Source organism: Staurois parvus, unplaced genomic scaffold (genome assembly GCF_062004578.1).
Source record: "Staurois parvus isolate SC_StPar_1 unplaced genomic scaffold, SC_StPar_1.0 ptg000129l, whole genome shotgun sequence".
Taxonomy (NCBI): Eukaryota; Metazoa; Chordata; class Amphibia; order Anura; family Ranidae; genus Staurois; species Staurois parvus.
Genome location: NW_028317925.1, coordinates 6,490,657 through 6,517,006, shown reverse-complemented (window position 1 = coordinate 6,517,006; position 26,350 = coordinate 6,490,657). Strand labels below are relative to the sequence as shown.

The following is a 26,350-nucleotide window of genomic DNA, read 5'->3' as shown; positions in this document are numbered from 1 at the left end:
GCCGTTTTTTGATTGCGTTTCCTGTCAGGTGGAGCTAGTTATCTCTCAGGCGTGCTGTCCTGGAAGATTTCCCAGAAACACTGTTACCGGTAAGTGTAACTGGTACTTTTTAATTACTAATACTCAGACTGGGACATTGACCATTCATTTATGCTTAGTTTCTCTTCAACTTAGATCCATTATTTTATTTTCCCTGTATAGTATTTATTGACTCCTAATGGTTTATCGATTTCAACAAGAGTGCTCTTAGGTTGTACTTGGTCAAATAGATGTGGTATTTTCAGACTGTGTAATGCACCGCCTGGCGATACCTCTAGCAACCCACGGAATAGGATTCCCCAGAGCGCGGAGTCTAAGTCCCAGTCTGCTTGTTCACCAGGGCCCCTGATGGTGGGGATGGACTAGGAGCAGACAGAGACCAGGTCGCGGCCCCTGAGTACACCCACCCGTGGTAGAGGGATCCGCCAGAGGTATATTCTGGAGGAGAGCCTGACGTGAAGAGGCGGATGGGTCCGTGCAGGACGGATGGATGGCTGAGCAGAAGTGTGGTCAGGCAGGCCGGGTCGGTAACGGTGGGGACAGCGCGGGACAAGGCAGCAGGCACAGAATAGTCGGGTCACTCGCCGGGTCAGTAACAGGAGGTCAGATCCAATGGGGTTATCCAAAGAGAAGTCAAACAGTCCAAGGGTCAGGGCAGGAGAAGACAGGTACGGTCAGGATCAAGCAGGGTCGGCAGCAATCAAATAACGGGTACACAGAAGCAGGAACAGGTAGATTAGACCATACGGCAACCAGTGTCAGTGCAGAGCGGATTTAAATAGCACCCCCTGCACTGTCATTGGTGCCAGGCGCGCATTCACAATCCCGGATGCGCATGCGCTAGTGCCGCCGCCATCGCGGCTGCCCAGTTCCTAGTGCCTGCACCCTAGTGCGAATCGGCACACTGCGCCTGCGCAGAGCCGCGTGCCGCGATGGATCCTGACTGACTGTTGCAGCATTATTATTATTATACAGTATTTATAAAGCGCCAATAGTTCGCTCAGCGCTGTACATTACAAAGGGGGACAGAACATGTGACAGAACAATACCAATACAATGCAAAACATGAGGGGATTGAGGGCCCTGCTCTTTCGAGTTTACAATCTAGGAGGGAGGGGATGGTGGCACAGGAGGAGATAGCTGTGGGGGATGGAGTGGTAGGAAGAGTGGAGGAGGTCGGCAAGTTAGCAGGGGGTGGGGTAGGCTTTCCTGAAGAGATGGGTTTTCAGGGTGCTCCTAAAGGAGAGGAGAGTAGGTGATAATCTGATGGGTTGGGGCAGGGAGTTCCAGAGGATGGGTGACACCCTGGAGAAGTCCTGGAGGCGGGCATGGAAGGAGGAGACCAGGGAACTAGAGAGAAGGAGGTCTTGTGAGGAGCGGAGTGTGCGTGCTGGGCGGTACTTGGATATTAGGTCAGTGGTGTAGTTCAGGGCAGTATGGTGGACAGCTTTGTACGTCAGTGTTAGGATTTTGAATTTGATCCATTGCGCAATCGGACGCCAGTGGAGGGATTGGCAGAGGGGGGTGGCGGAACTGGAGCGGTTGAGTCTGGCAGCCGTATTCAGGATCGACTGAAGCGGGGATAGCCAGCGGCGAGGCAGGCCAGTGAGGAGGGAGTTGCAGTAGTCGAGTTGTGATATGATGAGGGAGTGGATGAGCTGTTTAGTGGTTTCTGGAGTTAGGAACGCGTGTATTTTGGCGATGTTGTGGAGGTGGAGTCTGCACGAGTTTGCTAAAGATTGGACTTGGGGCTGGAAGGATAGGTTGGAGTCCAGAATGACACCAAATACTCTGGCCTGCGGGGTGGGTTTGATGGTGGCGTTGTTGGATGTGATGGAGAAGTCAATGGGGGGTGGTGTCCGGGCTGGGGGGAAAACAAGAAACTCGGTTTTGGAGAGGTTCAGTGTAAGGAAGTGGAGCGACATCCAGTCTGATATGTTGCTCAGTAGGTGTGTGATTCGGGCGGAGACCGAGGGGGTGAGGTGGGGGGTTGAGAGATAGATTTGTGTGTCGTCGGCATAGAGGTGGTAGTTGAAGCCGTGAGAGTGTATGAGTTGGCCAAGGGAGGAGGTGTAGATGGAGAAGAGAAGGGGCCCGAGGACAGAGCCTTGAGGAACGCCAACAGAGAGGGGGAGTGAGGGGGAGGTGGTAGCATTATAGGTAACGCTGAAAGAGCGTTGTGACAGGTAGGATGAGAGCCAGGAGAGAGCAGAATCTCTGAGGCCGAGGGAGTGTAGTTTTTTGAGGAGGAGGGGGTGGTCGACTGTGTCGAAGGCCGCAGAGAGGTCAAGGAGTAGGAGCACTGAATAATGGCCATTAGCTTTGGCGGTTAGCAGGTCGTTGGAGAGTTTGAGTAAGGCCGTTTCGGTGGAGTGTAGGGGACGGAAGCCGGACTGTAGGGGATCGAGGAGGTTGTTGTCGTTGAGGTGAGAGCATAGGCGGGTGTAGACTAGGTGCTCGAGGAGTTTAGATGTAAATGGGAGCAGGGAGATGAGTCTGAGGTTGTTCGGGTCATTGGGGTCCAGGGAGGGCTTTTAAAGTATGGGGGTGATGTGTGCATGTTTCAGAGGGGAGGGGAAAGTGCTGGAGGAGAGGGAGAGATTGAAGATGTGGGTGAGGGAGCGTAGGATGGAGGGGGAGGGGGGTCGTAGGAGTTGTGAGGGGATAGGGTCGAGGGGGCAGGTGGTGAGGCGGGCATCAAAGAGGATCTTGGAGACTTCCTCGATGGTAGTAAGGTCAAAGGTGCGGAGTGTTGGGGGAGCTTCAGTATGAGGAATGTAGGGTGGGGTGGAAGTGAAGGTCAGAGCAGTGGTGGGGCCGTGGGAGAGGGGTGACGAGGGGGTAGCTGAGTGAGGGGGAACGGGGTTGGAGGGAGTTTGAGCAGCGACAAAGTCCCTGCGGGTTATGTCGAGGGGGAGGGGGGATGAGGGGGTAGCTGTGTGAGAGGGGACGGGTTGAGAGGGCGTGTGAGTTGCGGCGATGTCCTTGCGAATTGTGTCAATCTTGTTTTTGAAGTGATTGGCAATCTCAAGGGCAGTGAGTGAGGTGCTGGGTGGAGGTGGGGGTGGTGAGAGTAAAGAGTTGAAGGTGGAGAAGAGTCGGCGAGGATTGGAGGAGAGGGCCTTGATGAGGGTCAGGAAGTATGCTTGTTTGACTGCATGGAGGGAGGAGGTGTAGGTGTGGAAGGCAGATTTGTAGCAGGTGAAGGCTTGTTGGGATTTGGTTTTGCGCCATAGTCGCTCCAGGGCACGACTGTGTCGTTTGAGGGTTTTGGTGTGATCAGTCTGCCAGGGCTGGAGCGGTCGGGGTCTGATGTTGCGTGTGGTTAGAGGCGCTAGTGAGTCAAGGGCTGTTGACAGCGCGTTGTTGTAGGCAGTCATAGCCAAGTCGGGGCAGGACAGGGGGAGGATGCTGTCATGGAGTTGATCAGCTGCAGAGTGGAGGGGAGCAGGGTTAAGGTTGCGGAGGTTACGGCTGGTAGTAGTGTGACATTTGGAGGGATAGGCGTTGGAGGACGAGGAGATAGAGAAGGTAATCAGGTTGTGGTCAGAGAGAGGGAAGGGGGTGTTAGTGAGGTTGTGGGGAGCGCAGCGGTTGGAGAAGACAAGATCAAGGATATTACCGTTGGAGTGGGTGGTGGATTGTATGCACTGTGCAAGTGCAAAGGAGGAGGTTAAGTGGAGGAGATGGGATGTGTCCGGGTTGTCGAGGTTGACAGGGATGTTGAAGTCCCCAAGGATGATGATGGGTAGCTCAGAGGAGAGGAAGAAGGGTAGCCAGGAGGAAGAGTCATCCAGGAAGCGGGATATGGATCCAGGAGGCCGGTATATCACAGCAATCTTCAGGGGGGTTGGGGAGAATAGTCTGACGCAGTGGGCCTCGAAGGAGGAGAAGGATAGGGAGGGGGGGTTTGGGAGGACTCGGAAGGTGCTCTGCGGTGACAGGAGCAGACCAACCCCACTGCCTTTACGACCGTTAGGCCTGGGTGAGTGGGTCCAGGTGAGACCTTCGTAGGAGAGTGCAGCAGGAGAGGTAGAGTCAGTGGCCTGGATCCAGGTTTCCGTAATGGCCAGGAGGTTGAGGGAGCGGGAAACAAAGAGGTCATAGATGGCGGTAAGCTTGTTGCACACCGATCGGGCGTTCAGGAGTGCACATGAAAACGGGGGGGGGGGGAGATTTTAGGGAGCAGGGGGACAGATACCAAGTTGCGGGGGTTGCGGCGGGATGTGGAGGAGGGAGGGTGTTGTGCGGGTGAGGGAGGGCCAGGATTTGGGGAGAGGAGAATGGTGAGAAAGGTGGCATGGGAGCGGGATGTGCAGGAATGTGAGAAACTACTAGTGGAGGTGTTCGGGTCAGTGGGAGAGTGGAGTAATAGGAGGAGGTGGTGGGTGCCGTAGAGGGGCGAAGGAAGCAGCGAGGACACAATATACAATTGTTTGGGAGGGGCAGAGGGATATAGTGAATGGATTTTGGGAACGGAGGAGAGGAAAATGAGGAGGAGGAGTGGAAGAGGCATTTTGGGGAGGTGATGAGAGCAATAGTAGGGAGATGATAGCAATGAAGGGGAGATGTACAGGTTTTGGGGTGGAGCAGAGAGGTAAAGAAATGAGATTTGGGAACAGAGGATAGTAATATGATAAGGAGAAGAGGGGGCGTATTATATAAAGGTACACAGAGTGGGACTCAGGTATGTAAGAGAGGTTTCCCAGGGTGTATGCTTGCAGTCTGTCCAGCGTGCAGTAGAGTTTCTTGCTGTTGTTGTGTCTTCCTGCTGCTTAAGTTCTCCTGCTTTAGTTCAACTGCTGTGTTTAACTGCTTCGCACTCCTTCAACGCAGCACTGCTGTGTTTAACTGCTTCGCACTCCTTCAACGCAGCACTGCTGTGTTTAACTGCTTCGCACTCCTTCAATGCAGCACTCAATCAAAAGCAGCACCCCCATCAGAGACTGTGTCCCCATCAGTGATCTCCCCCCATGAGCTGATCTAAATTTATAGGGAGATGCTCAAATGAGCATTTAACTGCACCCCAATTAGAAGCTGATAAGGATCACATGAATAGTGGGGGATGTTTCATTGGAACAGGCTACAGTCGTAAACCTGAGTGCAGCTAGAGGTGAGGACTGGTCAACATATACACAAATATAAATACACCATTTGTTCTGAATTTAACAGGAGTCAATGTGTTTTTCTAGTTAAGAGCGGAGATAGGAGATAGATGCATCTACCCAGAGAAAAGGCAGCAGGAGTCAATGCGTTTTTCTAGTTAAGAGCGGAGATAGGAGATAGATGCATTTACCCAGAGAAAAGGCTCATAGCAACTAGAATTGTGTAGCTTGTAATATAAAGCTGAATAATTATGTCATTCTCAGGAAAACTAGAAGTTGCACCTTTGCCTAAGGTTGCATAAGAATAGTTTGGAAGGCAGCTTTTGGCTGTCAGCAGTCTAAGTGTTAAATTAGATATCTGTAGCTTGCATTGGGTAGGTAATGAACGATGTACAGGAGTCCCCCCTTTCCTTCCGTTGCCGTCTTGCCCCTGTATGAGCTCCTGGCCAGATTATTGTGTTTCAAGCAGCTCTTCCTGTTGATTGTGTGCTAATTCAGCTTGTTTATTGCATTGAAATGTTTCTGGCTGCACTACTTGGATCCTTGTGACAATGGACAGGTCAATGGCATTTACCTTTATGTGAAATCTGAAGCTGCAGCATGGACCTCTTATTACTGATTTTGTTATGGAGCACTTGCTGTTTACTTTTAAACAAAGTTAGTCATTTTATTCTAATCTGTTTTTGGGGTATGGGTTTGCAGATAAAGGTTCATTAATTTACTTTATGCAGAAGAAATTTAGTAGTAAGCCTATGGGAAAGGTTACAGAATTTGTTAAAACAAAAAAAAAACAAAAAAAAACGGGACAACACTTAAAACAAAACCTGCTGATATGCCCCTAGGGCTTTCATAGTATGTTGTGTTTTTTTTATATGGAATAAAAAAGTTTGGTTGCTATATATATATATATATATATATTTTTTTTTTTTTTTAAATTTTTATATATATATATATATATATATATATATATATATATATATATATATATATATATATATATATAGACCTTTTATTATTTGTGAACAGATCTGTCTTATGTTTGCCCATTACATGCATGTCATATGAAAGTGCCTTTTCCACATTGCTCTGTTCATGTTTGAAGGCAGATATATAATGATCAGCCCATAACATTATGACCACCCACTATAACCTGGTGTGGCATGTACTCCATTGGACCTCTGAAGGTATGCGGTGGTATCTGGCACCAAGCCTTCAGTTCCAGAGTCCTGTGAGATGAGAGGTGGGGTGTCCATGAGTCTTGACTTTTTTCCCTTCACTTCCCATGGATGCTCGATTGGATAGAGATTTGGAGAATTTGGAAGCCAAGTGAACACCTTGAACTCATTGTGTTGCTTAAACCATTCTTGACATCATCTAACCAGGCTGCCTTTTTCCATTGCTGTGTGGTCAGTTCTGATGGTAATGTTCCCATTGTAGGTGCTTTTCTCTCTGAACACAGGTCAGCATGGGCACCCTGACTGGTCCGTGGTTATGCAGCCTCGTATGCAACAATCTGTGATGCACTGTGTGTTCTGACACTTTCAGTCTGAACCAGTGTTAACTTTTTCAGCCATTTGAGCTATAGTAGCTCTTCTAGTGGATTTGATTATCTAGGCCAGCCTTTGCTCAACGCATGCATCTATGAGCCTTGGCCGTAGCTGGTTTTCCTTCCTTGGACCACTCTTGGTGGTTCACTTGCTGCCTTATATAATCCTACCTAATTTCAGGTGCTTTTTAAGGAGATAGGTAATGTTATTCGCGTCACCTGTTGGTGGTCATGATGTTATTGTATAATATTAGCTGATTGGTATACAACACTGTTTAACCCCTTCATGCCGGCGCCTCCCGGCCCTTTAAGGGTTTTCTGATGCCGGGAGACAGGGCGGGGTTTAGGGTCATGTGACCGTCGTGATTGGCTGTCGGGGCAGTCACATGATCGGCAAGGTCCCACTTTCAAGGAGAGGTCGGGACCTTTCCGTGGGATGCCAACACACGTGATGGGAGTGCGCAGGGTGCACGCTCTCAGCACGTTTGTTTACAAATGATACCCAAATATGTGGCCGCTCGGCATCAAGCCCCAGCCACTGAGAGGCCACATATTTGCGTACGCTAGACGTGAAGAGGTTAATGCAGATAGGTGTATATATATTAGTAGGGATTTTTTAAAAAGTACAAAAAATACTAGTTTATATACTCGACTTTTCATTTCGATTGGCCTCCAATTTTCCCCACACAAAAAACTGAAACTGGTAGTCAGAAAGTTAGTGCTCTGAGGCCATCAGGTTCTGCTGCATGCACTTGTACTGACAAGGCTAAAATCGGATGACCTCGTCAGTCCACTTCTGCTTTTTCTTCATCCAATCACAAGCTTGAAGGCATAAAGAGGTGTGTCTGCTGAATTGAGTAAAACCGAATCTTCACTAACATTCCTTACATGCTACAGTAAGCTATACCTTTTTGTCATTTTATCAGCCCTGAGTTTCTGCCAAGGATTACATTGATATAATCAGTTTGCTTTAGACAGTAGGAAGTATTGCCTCTGTCTTCTCTCCCCCACTGATAAGGCTACAGTCATATGTGTGTAATAAATATATCTCTCATGCTGAAAGATGTATGTTTAAAATGATGCTTCTCCAAAAAATATGTTCCTAACCGCTAGCCTACAGGGCACTTATACCCCCTTCCTGCCCAGGCCAATTTCCAGCTTTCAGCGCTGTTGCACTTTGACAATTGCGCGGTCATGCAACACTGTACCCATATGAAATTTTTATCATTTTTTTGTGACAGAGCTTTATTTTGGTGGTATTTAATCACCTCTGGGTTTATTTTTTCTTAAACAAACCAAAAACCACTGAAAATTTTGAAAAAAACGTTTTTTCTTAGTTTTTGTTATAAAAGTTTTGTAAATAAGTGATTTTTCTCCTTCACTGATGTGCGCTAATGAGGCTGTACTGATGGGCACTGATAGGTGGCACTGATGGGCACTGATGAGGAGGCACTGGTAGGTGGCACTGATGGGCATTGACAGGCATTACTGATGGGCACTGAAAGGCAGCACTCATATATGGCACTGATAGGTGGCACTGACTGGCACTGATAGGCAGCACTGACTGGCAGAACTGATAGGTGGCACTGACTGGCACTGATGGGTGACACTGAAAAGCAGCTCAGATGGGCACTGATATGTGGCACTGATGGGCACTGAAATGTGGCACTGGCAGGTGGCATGGATGAGCACAGAGCTGGCACTGATGGACACTGACAGGTGGCGCTGCTGGGGCTACACAGATCATCAGGGCACACTGATCATCAGTGCTCTGATGATCTGTGTAGATGTCCCCTCCGAGGAATGCCGATTACCGGCTCTCCTCTCCTCACGAGCTGTCAGCTTGACAGCTCGTGAGGGGAGAAATGCCGATAACCGGCATTTCCCTGTTTACATGTGATCAGCTGTGATTGGACACAGCTGATCACATGACCGAGCCGACATCTTCAGCTCTTTCCGTAGATCGGTGATCCGCTGTGTCCGAGGGACACAGCGCACCGCCGATTGCGAGAACGAGAGAACCGCCTTGCGTCCGTCATATTACTATATGGCGGGCGGGAGGCGGTTAAAGAGAATCTCTCACTATGCATCTTCACAAAGTTAATGTGTTCTTCCTCATGTGACAGTTTTCATATCAAAGGATGGGGAACCTGGGAGTTGCCCTTTTATGAGGGAAACTCGAATGGCCAAGCGACAGATTCTCTTTAAATCCTTGCTTGAAGTGATTGTAACCGTATTAGTGCACTTGGCTAACCCTAGGCTTGTGTTTCTATCTGCTTTTTTTTTTTTTTTTTCTCATCCCCCACATCTCTTCTAACATTCTGCTAAAACTTTGTAATAGTACTGCTTGGACCTTGAAGAAGGGGACATACCCTGAAAGCTTGTTCTCAAAATTGTATGTTAGTGCAAATAAAAAAAGTATCACGTCAGTACTCAATTGTTTCTTTAAATCTTTGATACTCCTACATTCAAAGATTATTGCATTGGCTGGGAAATAGCCTATGGCCTGTTTAAGGGACTATGCAGGAAAAAAAAATGTAGAAGCGTTTAAGACATACAAATCTTGAGGCATCTGTAAACCTTGAGATGAACTTCTTGTTTTATCAGTAAGCCAATGTTTTCCAGCTGTGCTGACTTTTGTAAAGATAATAAAAACCAGCATGGATTTAGCTATATTATATTAGGTTTTATTTACTAGTTTCTTCTAAAGACGATATTGGTAATTCTTTACAGGAGATTTGCTCATTTGAAGTCATTGAATACTTTCAGATGTTTTGTTGTTTTAACTAGGTGTTAGTGTAGTTATTTTCCTTGTGTTATTTGTTTGCTTTACCCTGTAATGATAGTCTCACATTGTGGCTGCAGCTTTGTGTCATGGCTGATCGATTCCCTAATGTCAATGTATTGCTTCACCTAGCTTGTCCCTAGGGATGGGTAACTTCTTGTTCCAGGTCACACAACATCCAGTGCATTACTAGCCATCTCCTAGATTGTAAGCTCCAAGGAGCAGGGCCCTCCTAACCCTCTTGTATTGAACTGTATCGTTGCTGTATTGTCTCCCTTTATATTGCAAAGCGCTGAGCAAACTGTTGGTGCTATATAAATCCTGTATAATAATAATTTCTTGTGTTGCATCTCAAAGGTGGGCATGCTAATGTGATGAAACACATCTCTTCCAGCATAGTGAGCTCACTGTTAATTGTTTTGCCTACTTGTGTATGTTTCAGATCTAACTACTGTTTAGCTTTCACTTGCATAGCACTAAACTGAGAGACTCAGAGATTGTGGGATATGTAGCTTCTTAACAGGAAATGTTAGTTCTCAAACTACAGACAAGAGGTCTTGCGTTAGCCTGTGCAGTGTCATGCCGCTTGCCTCACATTTGAACACAAATTGAAACTTCAGACACAGGAATGTGAAGATTTACTCTACTATAGGCTTTTAGTACAGGGCAACAAATGACAGCAAGAAAATACATGATCAATACACATCTTATGCGAGTGCAGGTAGGACGGTTTATAATGCCTTTAGAGATGAACAAACAGATAAATACACAGTAAGGGTGCTGTCCAACCCACCAAAGAAGTTTGAGGCTTACACACCCCTACCACTTTGACCATCCAGGCTGATAAACTGACTTTGCTACAGTCTCTGCTACAGATACAGGGGGAAAAAAATCCTTGTTAAGGAAGATTGTTTATACTCACCTGTCCTGCTGCTTGTTCCTAAAAATCTTCACTCTGTTTAGGTGTTACAGCCCACCTGAAGAATAATCGCATCCAACATTTCTGGGAGTGTGGAATTTCTTGTCCCCCACTGTGATCTGTGGTTCTTCCTCCAGTCAGGAAAATAAAAAAGAGAAAAGCCACCTGTAAAAACACAAATAATTTGTGTCCTAATACTATCTCCGACTCACTTATCGTAAAAGTGTGGATTTATAAACTGGGAATGCATAATAGAAAATATGGTAGTGTGACAAGAGCAACACCACCCAAGAAAAAAGTGGTTACTTAAAGATCCACGCGGAGTAATGTAAATTCAGTAGTTACAAAGAGTACTTTATTTGATCACATAGATCATAGGGAGGTTAAACAGAAGCACGGTGAACATATCAAAGAAATAAAATCATTTAAAAGCACTTGGCGTCCTCATTTCTGGGTGATTCTTGGCACATAGGGAACCATATAAGGCAATGGGATTTCCTAGCTATATGATCCTAGATTTCCATATGATTCAATCTTGTATTTAGATTAGCCATACATTCTCCAGAAGTATTCTTTGGTATATACCAGCATAAGTAGAGTAACTTCCTTCTCAATAGCTTGGCTGTCATACCAGCATGGTGAATGTAGAGACTTCCTGGGTAACCACCCCAAGTGAAACAAAGTCCACAATAACAGGTGATTCATCAATGAAGATCAAGAGGACTTCACGTTGACTTGAAATAAGATCAGGTCCTTTCTGCTTTTCAACAGTGAGTATATGAGTGGGAAGCCAGGTAGTCTCAGTATATAAATTCCAAAAAGAGTGTGTGTGTGTATGTATATATATATATATATATATATAAATATATATATAAATATATATATATATATATAGCAGGCACTGTATACCTGAGTCTATATACCCAATGAAGGGTTTCCAAAAATTGCTCAAACTGAGAGAGTGAAACGGTTCCTTAAGGATATGGCTACATCACAGCGTACAGCACGTATGTGACATGAAATAAATATATTCCTCTAGAGAGGAGTTCCAAAAAATTCCCTGAAAAACAGGGGTACTAGGCACATATAGCATTCAATATAAACTCCATATAGGCTCTATAAATCTAAACAGCGGCTAACCGCTAACCGAGCCAAATAAGCAAAAATAACTTGCCACCGGTGGAAGTATGCTCTGACTTAGAATTGCTATGTGCGGACTGCTGGAATAGTAGCCTTATGGTAGTCTTTTCAAAGCCTCGTGCCTTTCTAGCATGGAGCTGGAACAACGCCGCTCCTTCCCTCCTCGTGGGCATCACACCCTATGAAGACGCCGAGCGTAGGGACGTCATTACGTTGACACGTTTAGTCCGCCAATCACCGTGGACTTCGTCAGAACTGGGTCTGAATTTACATTACTCCGCGTGGATCTTTAAGTAACCACTTTTTTCTTGGGTGGTGTTGCTCTTGTCACACTACCATATTTTCTATTCTTCCTCCAGTCCCTATGTTACTACTGTGTCCCGTAAAGATGTATGGGCTGGAGATGATATTACAGTGTACAATGAGGGACCAAGAATCCAACATACCCAGAATAGTGTCTGACGTGAAGGATTATTAAGCAGCTATAGCTTTTGAGCAGAGTGACGATTCTGTCTGTGCCTCCATAGCAAGCTGTTCGCTATGGGGGCAAACGTATAGGCACACATAACGCTGAGTTATGGCAGCCCACAGGTGATTGCACTGAGGCATCCCCCCTTGCACTACAGCTGTAGAAGTCATGAGTACCTCACTGGGGACATTCTATTGACACACATGGGAAACCGTAATTTATTAGATAAGCGGTCAGATGGGTCCAGTAGTTCAGGCTCAGTCTTTAGCTCTGTTGGGGGTTGTAGAACATCGGTTCAGGGGCCTAGTACTTTCCTCTGATGCCCCAGTTTTGACTCTCTGATTTACTCTGGTCATTCAGCCAGTGTTTTGGCTGCACCTGCCTCATTCTTCCTATCTTACTATCTAGATAAGGATTTTCTGCCAGTGCCAGTTCATGTACAGAAATCTGTACAAAACTTAGCAGCTTCAGTCTCCTCCTTCTTCTTTATCTCCCCTCAATCACCCCATAACTGTTATGCTGTGTTGTCATGAAAATACACATTCACCTGCCCAGTGGATCCAGTGATGTCCAATAGTGATCCTCTGTTCCGCTTTTTGTGCTGCCATTATCTTGGTCCTCCTCAGCCAGATGCTTCTTCTGGGCCCAGGAAGGCCAGGCTCCAGTGACACATGAGGCTGTGCCCTCCAGCCGCTCTGTGAATGGGTTCCCGCAGCCGTCGGGGATATTTGAGGGGCTGCTGGAGCAGTTCACGTTATTCTGGTCTACTGACGAATGGCGAACTTCTGCTTTAAGGAGACTATTGCTACACTGAGTGAAGCTGTACACCCTTGTTTAGTATTAGTGCAGCCTGAGTCTAATCACTCTGTAGTTTCTAATATATGGGGTTCCTAAAATTTCCTATACCAGATAAAACCTGTCTGGTTCCTTTACTGGTTGCGTCTGTCCTATATGGACACTGGCAACATCCACAGAAGATTTTTATTTTTTTCTTCTCCTAAACATTTTGCCCAATAATACAATTACAAGAGGATGTATAGGTCACTGGCATATACAGCTTACTCAGCGCTCCAGAAACTGTGAGCCAATGTCCATAGTCCATACGGTGGTAACTGGCTTTACAAATCAAGCATGAATGTTAGCCTAGAATTAGCAGTATGTCAAAATCCACAGTGGGACTGATCAAACAGCAGGCTGTGTGAGGGCCAGGAATCCCACCAATGGGAGGGAGAGCTGGCAGTATGCATGGGTACAGAATAAGTTTCATGATGACAGGAGTGACATCAGAAATGGGCTGGCCGCTACAAGTTTCAAGGGCTTTGCCCCCTTTGTCCAACAGTATCCCATTGAGGTAAATTTTTAACTCAGAAGTGTGTTATTTTTTTGGTAGTTCTGGTCCGTGTGGTTGATATATCCATGTTCAAACGTCCAGTAGGAAAGAGGTTTTTGGTCTTCCTTAAGGATGTGTTTGCCTTGACAGGCCCTGCCATGCAACCTGCAGTTGTATCTATGGCAGTTTGTCAGACCATGCTGACTGGGCTTAGCGTATTACTCAAACTCACACCTCTATTCTTGCAGATTCCTCTGTCTATAATCAGCTGGACATTTTGCTTTCTGCTTTATGCTACTGTGTGAATGACTTGGAGGATACACTTTTTACCAAATTTTAGGGTGAGATTTCTCTCTGTACACACACAGGATTCTCTGACTTAATTGATGGTCAATGGAACTTCCCTACCCTTTGAAGGCATATGCCTGTTTGGGCCCTTCTTGGATAAGTATTTACAGGAGATCACAGGGTAAGAGTGCTTCCCTTTCTAGAGGAAAATGGCTTGCTCATGTTCCAGTACGTTTTTCTACCTTTTGAAATTGCGAGGGTTCTTTTCATCCCTCCCAGTCTTCCAATGCAAGTCTTTGTCAAGAACATACTTTCTCAAGCAGGCATGTGCTTCCAAACCAGCCAGGACCTCTAAACAATGATGGTGCACCCCCATTCTTTAAGTGGGGGGACAACTTCTCGGCCTTCTGGTCCAGAGTGTTGTTTCCAGGGGCTACAATCCGGAGCTTCATACTCTACCTCCTTCATGCTCTCCAACTTATCTCCTTTCCTATCACCACTGACAAACCTGCTTTTTCTGTCAAACAGCTTTTGAGCCAATGGGTCATTACCCCTGTACCACCAGGAGAACACTTTCCAGGTTTTACCTAAAACTTCTTTACGGTTCCAAAACCAAATGGAAACATTTGACCCATTGTGGACATGCGACTCCCCATTTATTCTTAAGAGTTCGGGAGGGATTTCCTGGCCTCGGTATACCCAGGCTGCACAATACCATATTCCTGCCTCATCAGCACTTTCTGCTTTTTGCAGTGGTGAGCAGCAATATCAGTTTGTCACGATTCCCTTTGACCTGTCTACTAACCCCCAATTTTAACCAAGGTGCTTGGCCTGTTTTCGAATCTGTTCAGATACCCTACAATGTGGAGAATGGAGCAGTTGCCTTCTTTTTAAAAGGTCATTTACTCCATTTCCCTGTCAGCTAACATCCAGCAGAACAGTATATGTTCTGCAGAGCTCCAAAGCATTAGGACCTCAACCTACAAAAGTTGTCACTGGCTCATCTCACACTTTGAAATACCTGGGTCTGACGCTGTAAACACATTTGTTCAATACTTTTCTGTCTCGGGACAAACTTCTGTCACTGTTCTCATCTCAAGGCCCAGAAGAAGCCCTAGTTTGTGCAATCATGAGGGTCTTGGGTATAATGGTAGTGTAACGGACCGCCTGACAGTACCTCTATCAGTCCCCTGATAGAGCCTCCCCAGAGTGCGGAGTCTAAGAACCGGAGCACTTGTTCACCAGGACCCCTGATGGTGGGGATGGACTTGGAGCACTCCGGGACAAGGTTGCGGCTGCTAGGTATCTCTACCAGAGGTAGAGGAGTCTGCCAAGGGCTCCAGCGGGTTAAGAGTCTGATGTGAGGGAGCCCAGGGATCCCTGAGGGTTGGATGGACGGATGAGCAAAGTCAGAGTCAAACAAGCCGGGTCGGTAACTAGCGGGTCGGTGAGGTACAAGACGATAGGCAAAGGATAGTCGGGTCACACGCAGGGTCAATACCAAAAGATCAGATCTATAAGGGAACATCCAGGAGCAGAGTCAGGCAAGCCAAGGGGTCAGGACAGGAGAAGGCAACAAGGTCAGACAATCCAGATCAGAGTACTCACTACACAGGCAACAGGATACAAAAGACCATTCGGCAACAAGCGTCTGTGCAGGGCTGGCTTAAGTAGACCGCCCTGCACCTGACAGTCGCCGCCTAGGTCCCAGTGCCTGCCTAGTACTGTCAAGACGACGGGTGCACCTGGGTCCTAGTGCCCTGCTACCTGTACGTCTTGACAGACGCCTACGCATGTGTAGACCCATGCGTCGCGATGATCCCTGACAGGTAGTTTCCTTTAAGGTGGTGTCATATGCCCAGTTGCATTCCACACCATTGCAATTCAATATTCTGGCCGCATTAAAGAAAATGACTCAACCCTTGGATCACTCGATGTCTCTGAACTCCAAGGCCAAACTCTTCCTGACTTTGTGGATTTCCAGTCCGGTTCTGAAGTTGAGGAAAACTTTTTCTCCAAAGTCATGGAACATTCTCTCAATGAATGCCAGCCTGTCTTCTAGGTACAGGGTACTTGGTTATCAGAGGAGGCTCAACTTCCAATAAACATGCTGGAACTAGGGCAATTTTGGAACACAGTTTGATAGAATTTTAGTTGTATTGGTACATTTAAAGGGATAGTGTAACATTCCTTGTCTGGGACTTTCATTTTTCAGCATCTGTATCCAGCAAATGGGCTCTCCAACTTGAGGTCTTTAAAACCCTTTGTCATATACAAGTTGCATTTAAAAAACATTGCATTATTTTTTAATTGACACTTAGGGGTTTATTTACTAAAGCTGGAGAGTCCAAAATCAGACTCCCTTCTGCATAGAAACCAATCCGCTTCTAACCTCAGTTTGTTCAATGAAGCTTTGGCAATGAAACCTGGAAGCTGATTGGTTTCTATGCAAAAGTGAGTCTGATTTTGCACTCTCCAGCTTTAGTAAATAAACCCCTTAATGTCATTAATTATTTTTCAACACCTGCCTAGAATTTAGTTTTAGTCTTTGTATAATCCCAAAGGAAGATATTGTGAAATAAATAATTAAGAAGCTCAAAGGGACTTATTTCCTAGTGTGGTTTGCTTAACAAAAAAGAAATACATTCAACATTAATACAACTTTAAGTTAACATAAGATATTAGGTCATTTCCTGCCTCTTAGGTCACTTCCTGATAGATGTTTTGTTGGTTATGTGATTCACTGACATTCTGAGCTATTGTCATGCTGTGGGAAGCACCTGGTTTCTGAGGGCATATCCTGTGATATGGCAGAATGCCCCAGGATACTGAAAAACCTCAAATATTTGAAATAGTATACCTATTCAAGAAAGCTTAAAATAAACCCTATTAGCTCACAGTATACTTGCCTGTCTTAAATGGGATGGATGAATGACTTATTTTTTCTTTGCATTTTTTAACAGTGATGCTGAATGCTGCATTTTTTATCAGTGATGCTGAATTTTGTATCAGTGATGCTGAATGCTGAAATATATTTTAAATAAATCGATGACAAGATATAAGATTGTTGCATCAATATTTTAAAAGGAATCCAGTTTAGCTGGTTTACTAGTTACAGACTGACCCCCTCACAACATCAGCATTGCTAATGGATTAAAGTAGAACTACAGTCAAAGCTTTTTTTTCTTTTCATTTTGGGTGGCGTGTGGGAGTGTTATACCCCGTCAGTTTTTTTTTTGCCATCTGTGTCCTATTGGGGAGATTTCCCTTCACTTCCCGTCCCATAGACATAACAGGAAGTAAGAGGAAATGCCTCCAAAGTGAGGAAATGCCTCCAAAGTGAGGGAATCCATGGTTGTCATCAGGGCCACTCGAGCTAGTGTCCCCTTTGGAAGGTACCCCCTTTATTGCTGTTTATTACAGTTTAATTTATTTCAATGAAAATGGTAAATGTGACAAAGAGAGAGGAGAGAGGGCACTGACCGCAATAAAAAAAAAAACCCCAAAAACCTGACTGGTTTTAATCGCTCTGCACTCTATACAAAGCTTTTTTTAAAAAAAAAATAAATAAATAAGTTTTGGCTTTAGTTATACTTTAGTCTCCAACCATTTGGATTTGCGGTATAGTCCTATACCCACAAGAGTACTTCAAACGTTATCAGCTGGTTGTGTTGTAGATGCATTATATAACTAAAGCACTTGGTGTCTGTAAAGCTTGGAAGTGTGGGCTTTAGAGAAGTTGTTAGAAGAGGTGATAGGAGGATTTTCTCTCTAGAACAGGTGCCCCCATTGGAAGATTTATGCTTTATACCACTGTGTGTCTGTTCTGGTGACATTTTTAGTTTTCCCAGAACTTTCTGTCCATGTGACAATGTCACAAATGCCTTCTGAAGAATCAATGTATTGCTCTCTATTAGAGTTAACAAGTTCATGGGATATATCAGAAAGTGGAAACTGTTGATCAGTTATGTAATGTAAGGATGGCCATACATTATACCATTTTTTAATTCCATTTCCTTTAGGTTTACCTTCAACTGTGTATTGCAAGGGTCTAACTGATTGCATGCACATCGAAAGTGTATAGGTGTGACCTCGTAATATATAGTCTTGGTAAATCTAAAGGAAAATTGTACAAGAAAACTGTATAATGTATGGCCAGCTTAAATGTGAATAATTAGCAAATAGAGACAATCCACAGAACAGTCATGTGAACACAGTGCTAATAACTTGCTCACAGTAGGGTGCAGTAAACACAAAAAACTTTAGATCACCTTAAGTCTGAAATCAAAGCCTTTTTTTTGTGTTGGATAGAATTGGGGATGGATACAAGATTTACTTTTACTTTTGTCCTCTAGCTACAACATGAAGTTACAGGAATTCTCTTCAGTTTGAGGTAAATCACCTCCTAGTTTTCACTGGAACAGCTGTCCCCATTGGAAGATTTACGCTTTCCCACTCTGTCTCTGTTCTTGTGACATTTTTAGATTTCCTATAACTTTCTGTCAACGTGACAATGTTCACAAATTCAAATCGAGAAAGTAAATCTTCCCAGCAGGGACATGGATGTCAAAAATCTGAGTGCGGTTCTAACCCTTCCCTGCTCCACCTAACACGGGGAAAAATTAGGCTTTAGATACACTTTAAATCAATATTTGTTGTCATTATCCTTTTCATTGAAAAATGCAGCAATTTCCTGAGGTTCTAGAGGCCTCTTGCAGAAATGGCCACAGTTCACAACAGACTTTGATTTGTTTTAGCTCCTTCTGTCTTTGCACGTAAACGTTCACTCCATGACTGGATAGTGAAGGAGAACACTGATGAGCTAAACCTCTGTCTCTGCTCTCTCCTCCTTTCAGCATGCTCACTTAACTGGTTCTTTGTGATTCTGCCTCCCCCTCTCTGAGCTTGGCTGTACAAACTGTACAGTAGACTACAAGAGGATAATACCAAATAAAATTTAGGTACTTATGCTGCTCGCATTTGAAAAAAAAAATTAATGTATTAATGTTTACAGAACTACATTATTTTTTTTTCGGTTATCTGCCTAGCGTTTAGTTCTAAGTACTGTCAAATGCCTTTTTGTATTACCTCACTTTTTGTTAAAAGAATGTTTGGAACTCTAATATACTCTTCTTTTTATGTTCACGTTAGGCCAGAAGACATAAATAGCCACCCTAGACAAATATTTTTGTACAGAATCTGTGTGTGTGTGTACAATCTATAATCTGTAAAAAAAAAAAAATTAATAAAATTCACCCAGAAGCATTATAGTTTAGCTATAAAAATATTTATGCAAGTATCTACTGTAGGTTACATAGTTTTATTATTACGGCTTTTTGTGCTTTAGGCAGGGCCCCTTGTTTACTACATGATATATGTATTTTCTCCAGGAAGTCCTACCAACTTTGAGCTGTCTCATTTCCTGAGGTTTAATGTTTCTGATATTGTTGGTAGAGAAGGATGAGCATCTGTTAACACAGCTGGCTCTGAGCCTTCTTCTACTCTGAGCTTTTCATTACACAATATAGCCCTTTTATTGCATTCTAATACACACACCTAACACCGCAGGCAATATTTAATAAGCAGCACTGCAAATCTATTTGGCTTTATTTTTGTCCCAGACTGAAATTTAGTGCGTGCACGGCCCAAGAACATCCCTTCTGCTGTAACAAATGTGGCCCCATGGTAAACATGAATATGAGTGGAATTTGTTCCTTAGGCTGCTTTCACACTGCTCCAAAGCAAAAAAAAAAAAAACTAAAAAACTGTAAAAATGCACACCCAGCATGCACCTGTGAAACTTGGACATGTGACTAAACAAAACCACCAAAAATGCAATGCAAGTGTGTTTTTTGATGCATTTTTTTAACTTGCAATTTTGGTGCAATTTTCAAAATCACACCAAAGATACAGCATGCAGGACTTCTTAAAATGCACCACACCCATAGTGTAGTGGTGTGGAGAGTCCCATAGGATTTTAAGAGCTTGAATTTTTGCTATGTTTTTAGCACAGTAAAAAGCAGCCAATACATAGTGTGAAAGAAGTCTTAATATTTATGTAGTATTATACAGTTGCGTAAATAAGTTGAAAAAATACCTGCATTTTGTTTTTTCTTGTATAACCTATACAACAATGAAAGCATTTTTTTTTTTTATCCCCAGTTTCAAAACAATCATTCATTATATAGATAACCAATTTGAACGTTACCTACATGATGAGAGCGGCCTGAACAGACGGCACATCATCGATAATCGTGTTCACTGCTGCTTTTATTTCATCTCTCCTTTTGGACACGGGTAAGCCTATTTACAACCAGCACATATTAAATGAGACACCTTGAAGCTCTTCAATGTTATTTCAGAGTGGAGATGACTTAAAGCCACTTCTTGCCTACATGTATGTGCTCCAGAATTGTGTGCACAATATTGCTCAGAATGCCTGATGGTAAAAATATTGAAAATGCCTGCCCAATAAAGGCCAGCATTGCAGCTTATGATCCCCACTGGAAGCACATGTGAGGTAGGAACTACACGCCATTGGGACATGGATAGAGTGTTCTCTCCCTGTTACAGGAAGTGCCTGAACAAGGACTTTCAAGATTGGAATAGGAGGTTTTCTTTTAATGAAAGCTGTCGATTTTAACAAATTTGAAAATATTTTCGAAATTACAGTAATATTTTAAAGAATACTGTTTATTGGATTTTACATCCACTTTAAAAAGGAACTGAACTGCTGAATATATTTCTCCACCCACCCCTCTTCTGTGTCATCTCTCAAAATTTGGCCCATACATAGATATGCTCTGACATTTATTTGGGATCTGGCAGAAACTAGTGGATCATCTCTACACGTGAGGGAGATTTCTGCATGTAAACATCTCCATTTCTGGCAGCTGAGTTCCATAGCTGTCCATGGCCCTTGAGTGCACACACAGATGCATGTCTGTGCTGCGCATGGGCTGCATCTTGCTGTGTGCGCCTTTAGTAATTCACTGCCTCCTGAGAGGCATCACACCTATCCCAGGAAGCAGTAGGGCCTGGCCTAGGCTGTAAAGCAGGACAATCAATAAATCAGTCAATAAAAAGGTACTTTATATTTCTATGAGAGTAAGGGGGAGGAACAAAAAAAAAGTTCTTTCCTGAGTAAAGTTTCACTTTTAAGTTTATCTAAACCCAAAAACTAAAATGTAAAGCCTAAGTGTAGTCAAAATAAAAACACAAAGATCAGCACAAGGGACATGACTTGCTATAGAACTATTACAGCCTCTATGAGTGAAATTTGGATCTATAAATGAAGGATTGGTAGATGATTGAAAGGTCCACCCCCTCCATTTATAGATCATGCTTCATTTATGGATGCTGTAGTACTGGCTTCTATGAATGTGTAGCTGGGCTGAAAGGGCGGGCACAGATGGGTACTCTTAATGAGTGCAAATGACAGTTATAAACCCCCGCAGCACTGGAACATTTCTAGGAAGCAAAGAGCCTGCAGCACAAGGGACACAGTACATTAATAGTAAATAAATAAATAAATAGTGCAGCGCTACATCCTAAATAAACATATAAATATATAAAATAATCAAATCAATAAATATCAGTGCAAAAGTGTAATTCATGTGTTCCACCAGGAAACAACAAAAGTGATCACGTGACACATATATAAAATTAATAAATTATTAACCACATCAGTATATATCATAAACGTGCAAACTTGCAAATAAAGTGTAACACGTGTATTGCACCAAAACATAAAAGTGACAAAGTGACAAATATTGCTTAATAAAGTGCAATCAATGTGCACCCTATACGGGAATAATCAAAGTGACCAAGTGACTTAATAACCTATAAAGCACAAATGATCTAAAAACCAACACTCTGTGAAAACATGTCCATATATATATATATATATATATATATATATATATATATATATATATATATATATATATATATATAGTGTATTTCATACACAATCTTCATGCAGGTGCCATCCAGTGTTCACACTGTGTATATCCAATAATGGCTGCAATGGCCCCTCACCTCCTTACATTGACCCCACAGGGCCAACACGCTTTGGAACACAAAACCACTCTGGTTTGTCACAGGATCCTCCCCAGCGATGTATGCTCTCTACCCAAACAAAATATATAAAACTTTACTTTTTTTTACCTAAATAATAAATATATCCACCAATCCCACCTTATAAAAAGTGTCCAAAATTTCAAAATAGTGTCCCAAATGTCTCAATTATCAAAATAAATCTCCACACATGTAAGCCATTAAATTCTTTCTTCTTCAAACTTGCAAATCCTGATGACAGTAAACCTCAAAGAAAAAAACTTAACATAGTGTCATACCATTTAAATAATAAAACACACGTGCCACTCTCTGTGCAACATGCAAAATCTATATATACGTGTATACTCTATAAGTGAGTATCTCTATACATGCAGAAATATATCAATGAAAGACACTCACATAAAGTGTCAGCTGCAAACACAAGTGAAACTAAAGATATCACTCCAAACGATGTGTGTCACCACACTCTGTATACATAAGTGTACACCTTAGACCCAAACCAGCAATCTCCACCTCATGTGCTGATGGATAATTACCCTATGCAGGAAGAGATAGGGCATCACACCACTCTGGGTTACTATCTCATCATTCAGATCATTCAGATTTCAGGCTTCCTCCAATATTATTCCTCCATTTCCCTCATGAGAAAATTCACAGTTACCGATAGTAGATAAAACACAGTCTTCCTTTATTTGGCAACTTACATTAAAATAAGGGTGAAGCAGCTCCTCCTCACAGGGATACAGATACAAACAAGTTTAGGGAAACATTAGCCACATGTTCCCACTTCCAAGATGGCCGCGATCGCACTTCCGGTCAGCGTCGATACGTCTGACGTCACGTGTCCGTGCACCCGCTGGTCAGCTCTGGTACTGCAGCCCACACGGCAGCATTTTCTGCACGGAAAAAAAACAACCTGCAACGCGTCGGTGCGCGAGGAGGATTCTGGGAAGGGCGGTGACGTCATTTCCGGCGTGGCGGCCATATTTGAAACCTCTATATCCATTTCCCATGTAAGGCAGGCATAGCATGAGGTGAAGGAGCCATATATGTGCATGTTATAAGAAAGATGAAGAAGAATGTGAGTAGATATTTTCTGTTTAATTGATGTATTAAATGCGGTTTTACACTATGGGAGTCTTCTGTTTATATATGAACCGGAGAGGAATATAGAGTATACAGCGTTTGGAAAGATCCTGAGATACAACAGAGTGGTGTTTGTCCCTTGAGGCAAGGTGTCCCTGTGAGTTCTATATAAGGAGGAACCGGAGAAGCAGCTGGGTAGAGAGCATACATCGCTGGGGAGGATCCTGTGACAAACCAGAGTGGTTTTTGTGTTCCAAAGCGTGTTGGCCCTGTGGGGTCAATGTAAGGAGGTGAGGGGCCATTGCAGCCATTATTGGATATACACAGTGTGAACACTGGATGGCACCTGCATGAAGATTGTGTATGAAATACACTATATATATATATATATATATATATATATATATATATATATATGGACAGGTTTTCACAGAGTGTTGGTTTTTAGATCATTTGTACTTTATAGGTTATTAAGTCACTTGGTCACTTTGATTATTCCCGTATAGGGTGCACATTGATTGCACTTTATTAAGCAATATTTGTCACTTTGTCACTTTTATGTTTTGGTGCAATACACGTGTTACACTTTATTTGCAAGTTTGCACATGTTTATGATATATACTGATGTGGTTAATAATTTATTAATTTTATATATGTGTCACGTGATCACTTTTGTTGTTTCCTGGTGGAACACATGAATTACACTTTTGCACTGTTACACCGATATTTATTGATTTGATTATTTTATATATTTATATGTTTATTTAGGATGTAGCGCTGCACTATTTATTTATTTATTGATCTAATTCACACTGGTAGGAGGTTAAGTGTTAGCAGCTATAGGGAGAGGGCCCCATCCTGAGTGCTGGAAGTTGTCGCTTTTACATTAATAGTAAGTCGTGTCCCTTGTGCTGATTTTTGTGTTTTTTTTTTTATTTTGAATGATTGGGCTTTAATATACTGCAACTTTTACCATTACCTAAATTAGGTGCCTGCATTAGTTTTGGTTTCTTCAGCTTTCCTCCCCATATATTTTACCTGGTAATCTTGTGTGGCCAGGCTGGAATTCAAGCATGCCTACTATGTTCATCTCCATTACATTGGTGGTGGAGAGATTAGTATTTTACAGAAGGAAGATAATATTGTTTTTGCTTCAAGTTCATCTCACAGGATGGAAATAAACTAGAAAAATCAACCGGCATTTTCTGTACCTGCTGAAAATCTTTCTAGTTTCTTGTTTTGAGGTTTAGGCCTCATGCACACAGGGCATTTTTGCAGCCACTGTTAGGGGTGCCAGGCGGTTTGTTTTTTTTGTTTTTTTTGTTACTGCTTGTAAATAGCCTTCCATGTTATTCTATGTGTCCTTGCACACATAGACCTCTAGGAGCTTTTAGTGGCAGAAGCGTTTAAAGGTAGGGTAAGAAGAACCCAGGGCCAGTGCGTTGAGGTGCAGCAGCAATTTGGCAGAAATAAACTGGTTGATGCGTGTAAATGCGCCCAAACTTGTGATAACGCTAGGCACTCATTTCAATGGCTAGAATAAGTTATTATTCTGGGTGATTAAATAAATTAACGCCTCAGTGCTTGATGCTTGTAAATGTGCCTAAACACTTGTAAAAGTGTTAGATACTTTTACAAGCGTCAGGCATTTTTTTTCTGCAAATACGCTGCTGCCAGGAAGGCAGCTTCTAGGAGAGTTTCTTTTAACATCCTGTATGCATGAGGCCTTGGTTATCTTTTTTAGTTTTTGCTGCTTATAGCTTCATAGGTACATGATGCAGGTTCTTGGATTATGTACAATGCTCTGGCATTACATGTTCTTGTCTTAGTCTCCTCTCCACTATACAACTCATTATGTACTACTCTGAAATTAGAAAGCAAGATTTCAGAGACTATGCTCAGGCTCAGTCACATGACTAGAGAGGAGGGACTAATTATTGATGATATCTGATACGCTTCTTTTGGAAAACATATCCTATTGGTGTTTATTGTGACGCGTCAGAAATATACTGCGCAGAATAGAAAAGTTAGAGCTTTGTATGATATTTATTGCATTAAAATTGACCCAACCTTTTCTAGAATATCTATTTTGGGTACTTTGGGATGTTGTGTTTGATGTTTCAATATTATTTTAAATGGGACCCATGAAAATAGAAATATTGGGTGCAGTCATTGATGATTTGTTTGTAAGGACAAGGTATGGGGTTTTCCCCATCAACCCTGCCTTATTGACTACATTCAGTTACCTTTTTTCTGCGTGATAGTACAGTCTGCACAGAGTCATATTACTCATGCTAGTTTTTTGGGGGTTTTTTAATCCAGATTGAAACCGTTGGATGTGGAATTCATGAAGGCTCTTCATGGAAAGGTGAACATAGTGCCTGTTATTGCTAAAGCAGACACCCTGACCTTGAAGGAGAGAGAGCGGCTTAAGAGAAGAGTGAGTACCACACTGCTGAAAATCACACAGACCAAGTAATCATAAGATATTTTATTATGCATAATCTTTTTAATTTTTTTTTTCCAGTAACAAAGTTGTTTAACAGCTGTGTTTGGGGCTGATTTATTGTGTTCCATGTTGACACATACCGAATGAATACCACATGTCTAAAAAAAAATTGAATATTTTCTTTGTTTTGCCTAATAATATTCTGCTGATGAGAATCAATACCTGGGTGTTTTAGTTTTGGGAGCTTTTCGGTACAGGAAGTCCCTTAAACCCAGCTTCCGCTACCCCTTTCTTTCTAGGTCTGAAAGGAAACCATAAAATCTTTATCACAATATTGTGTGTGCCAGACACAGGGCTGCATGTGATTTTTGTTTGGCAAGCACAGCCATTGTACAGAACAAAGGCAATTCTTTGTTTGTGCTTCTTGGGAATTGAAATTTAAAGATCCTTGGTCATTACTATAACATATATGGATGTCATTTCATATTGGTTTATGGCAATGTAGACATGGTTGACAAAAGTTTTGTGCAATAGGCTGTAATATAGGGCTGCAACTGCAACTAACGATTATTTTCATAATCGATTAGTTGGCCGATTATTGTTTCCATTAATCGGATTAAACCCTCAAAAAAAGTATGGTGCATAATTTAGTTTATTATGTAAAGTTTAAAAAAATGACATTATTCTTGAATATCTATATGCAGTGGTAAATACAAATACACAGCTGTATGATTAGAGAACAAACTATCTAATCCACTCTGAGAATAACAGACAGAAGAGTCTGTGCATGCTATTAGAGGTTGAATCTGGTACATATCAGACTCAGAGATCAACATTTTTATTGAAAGAAAAAAAAATGTAAAAAGACCTAAAACGCTGTTTTGCAGATTTTCAGACAGGAATGTAAAAATATTATGCATGACACGCTACCTTGTCATAGGCCGGTAGTTTAATACCTGCACCTGCTGTCACTTATGATGGCCATAAATTTTCGATTTAATAATGTTTGTTCAATTTCCCAATTGTTAATGGGGTTGAATCAACTTCCGTTTTCTAGCAGAGTGACAGAAAAATTTCAAAGGAGCAGAATAGAAAACTTTTCTTGATTGAACCAA

The 26,350-nt window shown here is 42.8% G+C and overlaps 1 protein-coding gene across 2 annotated transcripts in view; it reads left to right on the top strand.

Moving 5' to 3' along the window:
• Positions 1 to 26,350, top strand: part of LOC149466470 (septin-2A) — a 145,677-nt gene that overhangs the window by 52,490 nt on the left and 66,837 nt on the right. For both annotated transcript variants that reach the window (XM_089672489.1, XM_089672488.1), the window contains exons 6-7: positions 19,784 to 19,918; positions 25,109 to 25,226. In XM_089672489.1, coding sequence (XP_089528615.1) covers positions 19,784 to 19,918; positions 25,109 to 25,226 — 253 coding nt within the window. The remainder of the gene's footprint in view (positions 1 to 19,783; positions 19,919 to 25,108; positions 25,227 to 26,350) is intronic.